The sequence below is a fragment of the Juglans regia genome, chromosome 12 (assembly GCF_001411555.2).
Source record: "Juglans regia cultivar Chandler chromosome 12, Walnut 2.0, whole genome shotgun sequence".
Classification (NCBI taxonomy): Eukaryota; Viridiplantae; Streptophyta; class Magnoliopsida; order Fagales; family Juglandaceae; genus Juglans; species Juglans regia.
Genome location: NC_049912.1, coordinates 20282758 through 20285104, shown reverse-complemented (window position 1 = coordinate 20285104; position 2347 = coordinate 20282758). Strand labels below are relative to the sequence as shown.

Here is a 2347-nt window from a genome sequence, read left to right as displayed (position 1 = left end):
AGTGACAAATAACCTCGTAAAGGTTCAAAACGCATCTAGACAGACATCAAGCTCAAGAGCTCCAGCAGCAATGGCATACTTCACCGCCCGCCGCAGTTTAGCTTCACTTCTCACCCGAACTCTCTCTTATTCATATTCTTCTTCACTCTTTTCTCGTTCTCGCTTCGCTCTAGCACTCCTGGTCAACTACCAGCCCCAACTCAACCCCGACTCGGTCAAAATCCCGACACGTTCCAAGACCTCTGGCTCTGGCTACTCGCCCCTTAACGACCCGTCTCCCAACTGGAGCAACCGCCCCCCAAAGGAGACGATCCTCCTCGATGGCTGCGACTACGAACACTGGCTCATCGTCATGGAGTTTCCCGCTGACCCCAAACCCTCCGAGGAGGAAATGATTAACTCCTATGTCAAAACCCTAGCCAATGTTGTAGGAAGGTACTACTTGATTTGGTTTTCGAACGATTTTTTTTTTTTACTTCTTTCTTCAATTGTGGGTTTAATTTTTGTGAATCCTAGTGAGGAGGAGGCGAAGAATAAGATATACTCGGTTTGTACGACTACGTATACAGGATTTGGCGCTTTGATTTCCGAGGAGCTTTCTTATAAAGTTAAAGGTAAATTTTTTTCGGGGTCTTGTGACAAAGGGTTTAATTTTTCAAATCGTTTTGTCTCTAAATTTCTGGGTGTTCTACGGAATCGCTTGCTTTATTATATGGGTGCTTTAGTGTTTAGGGTTTATGGGTTAGTGGTATTTTATCTATATTGCTAATCATGGATGTTTGGCTGTTTATATTCTTCTTTATATTTGTTTCCTGTTTTTATTTTTTTGTTTCAGTTATGAATATTATTTTTGCACCATCTCCCGTTCTCCCCAATTAATTGTAGTGGATGCTTTGGCATTTGGATTGAAGGTTTCAGTGCTTGTCTAAAGCTTTCTTCTGGATCCAATTAGTGAGTGTTTAATTGAACTGGCTGGTTTTGTTATCGGGTTCTTGTGGTATAGGGTTACCTGGTGTGCTTTGGGTGTTGCCGGATTCATATCTTGATGTGCCCAACAAAGATTATGGAGGTGAGAATCGTTAAAGAGTTTGATTTAGCAATTAGCAATGGGTTCTGTTGTAATTGCCATCCGTGATTTTCTTTTGCCTTCTACTTATTTTTTTCTTGAGTTGATTTTAGGGGATTTGTTTATCAATGGGGGGGTCATCCGTAGGCCGCAATATACTGATATGAGACCACAAGCAACTAGGAGCAGGCCTCGTCCACGCTATGATAGACGCCGAGAAACAATGCAGGTTCAAAGGAGAGAGGCAATGCAAAGACAGAACATGGCCCAAGATCAGGGAGTGCCTGCACAGCCACCAACATCAATGGATAGCCAGAATTCAGCTTAGGGTGGAAGGTGGGACCTGCTAATGAACCAAGAAGAATTTAACAGGAAAATGGCTGAGAATCACAATATCTAGAACTTAGAAAATTGGATTTAAGGTTTGCCGTAGGATTTCTTATTTAATGCTAAGCACTGGGTTCCTTTTTGTTCTATGAGAAGCGTATACTTCTTATCCAGCTTTTTTATGAGGACAAGAAATGTGAATATATTTTCTTGCAACTTATACAACTGTGGTTCAATGGGATAATTAGATATTCTCATCATGCGTTCTGGCTTGTGAATCTCTTTTGGGGTGGGGTTATTGGTTTGTGTGGGGTAAAGGGTGATCATATTCATCAGAATAGTTCTCCGTTTTCTTATTTCAGGAGCCCTGGATTCAGAACGTAATTTTATTGTGAATTCAGGACTGTTGAGAGCTTTTTTTCTACCCCTTTTTCCTAAAGAATAAGTATATTTGTAAGCTGGTTGGTATGAAGGGAATGTCCTGGAAAGTTTGGTGTGGGTGCGTTCTTTACATTGATGACATGGCATGAATCATGTAGCGGTATAGAGTGTGCCATCCATATTGCTTGCAAGTAGAAAGATGTTTTTCTTAAAAAAAAATTATTCTGATCAGTTATTATTCACCGCTCTACATATTATGAAAAACACCCCCATAGCGAAAAACACCACCACACCCTATAAAAAAGTTACAAGTGTGGGGTGTGAAAGCGAATAGTGGCTGATACATAATAAATCTATTTTTGTAAATGTTTACAGAGCACACAGACAGTATGATGAGCTTCTTTCCTTACGCACTGGTGTTTTGGAGTTTGAGACAGATAGCTATGCACTTTAAGATGGTAATGTTACATCTCTGTTGCCCACTTGTTCAGCCATTTCATGCTTGCATCTCTTCCTTCTATTTCTTGTTTATAATTCAATAAAAAAAAGTCCCTACAACGATAGCTTTTCTTA

General features: G+C 40.4%; 1 protein-coding gene across 2 annotated transcripts; it reads left to right on the top strand.

The window, feature by feature from the left end:
- Positions 1-27: 27 nt before the first annotated feature.
- Positions 28-2347, top strand: LOC108994818 (multiple organellar RNA editing factor 3, mitochondrial-like). Of its 2 annotated transcripts, XM_018970199.2 has the most exons (5): positions 28-435; positions 517-614; positions 1004-1069; positions 1180-1402; positions 2150-2347. In XM_018970199.2, the coding sequence occupies exons 1-4, from the start codon at positions 71-73 to the stop codon at positions 1392-1394; spliced, it is 744 nt and encodes a 247-aa protein (XP_018825744.1). In that variant the 5' UTR covers positions 28-70; the 3' UTR covers positions 1395-1402; positions 2150-2347. The 2 variants fall into 2 exon arrangements, with proteins under 2 accessions (XP_018825744.1, XP_018825743.1); XM_018970198.2 differs by lacking the exon at positions 2150-2347 and having other exon boundaries at positions 1180-1665.

Coding starts and splice junctions, on each gene's coding strand:
- LOC108994818 (XM_018970199.2), top strand. CDS start 71: ATGGCATACTTCACCGCCCGCCGCAGTTTAGCTTCACTTCTCACCCGA. Junction 436..516: donor CTAGCCAATGTTGTAGGAAG/GTACTACTTGAT, acceptor TGTGAATCCTAG/TGAGGAGGAGGCGAAGAATA. Junction 615..1,003: donor GCTTTCTTATAAAGTTAAAG/GTAAATTTTTTT, acceptor CTTGTGGTATAG/GGTTACCTGGTGTGCTTTGG.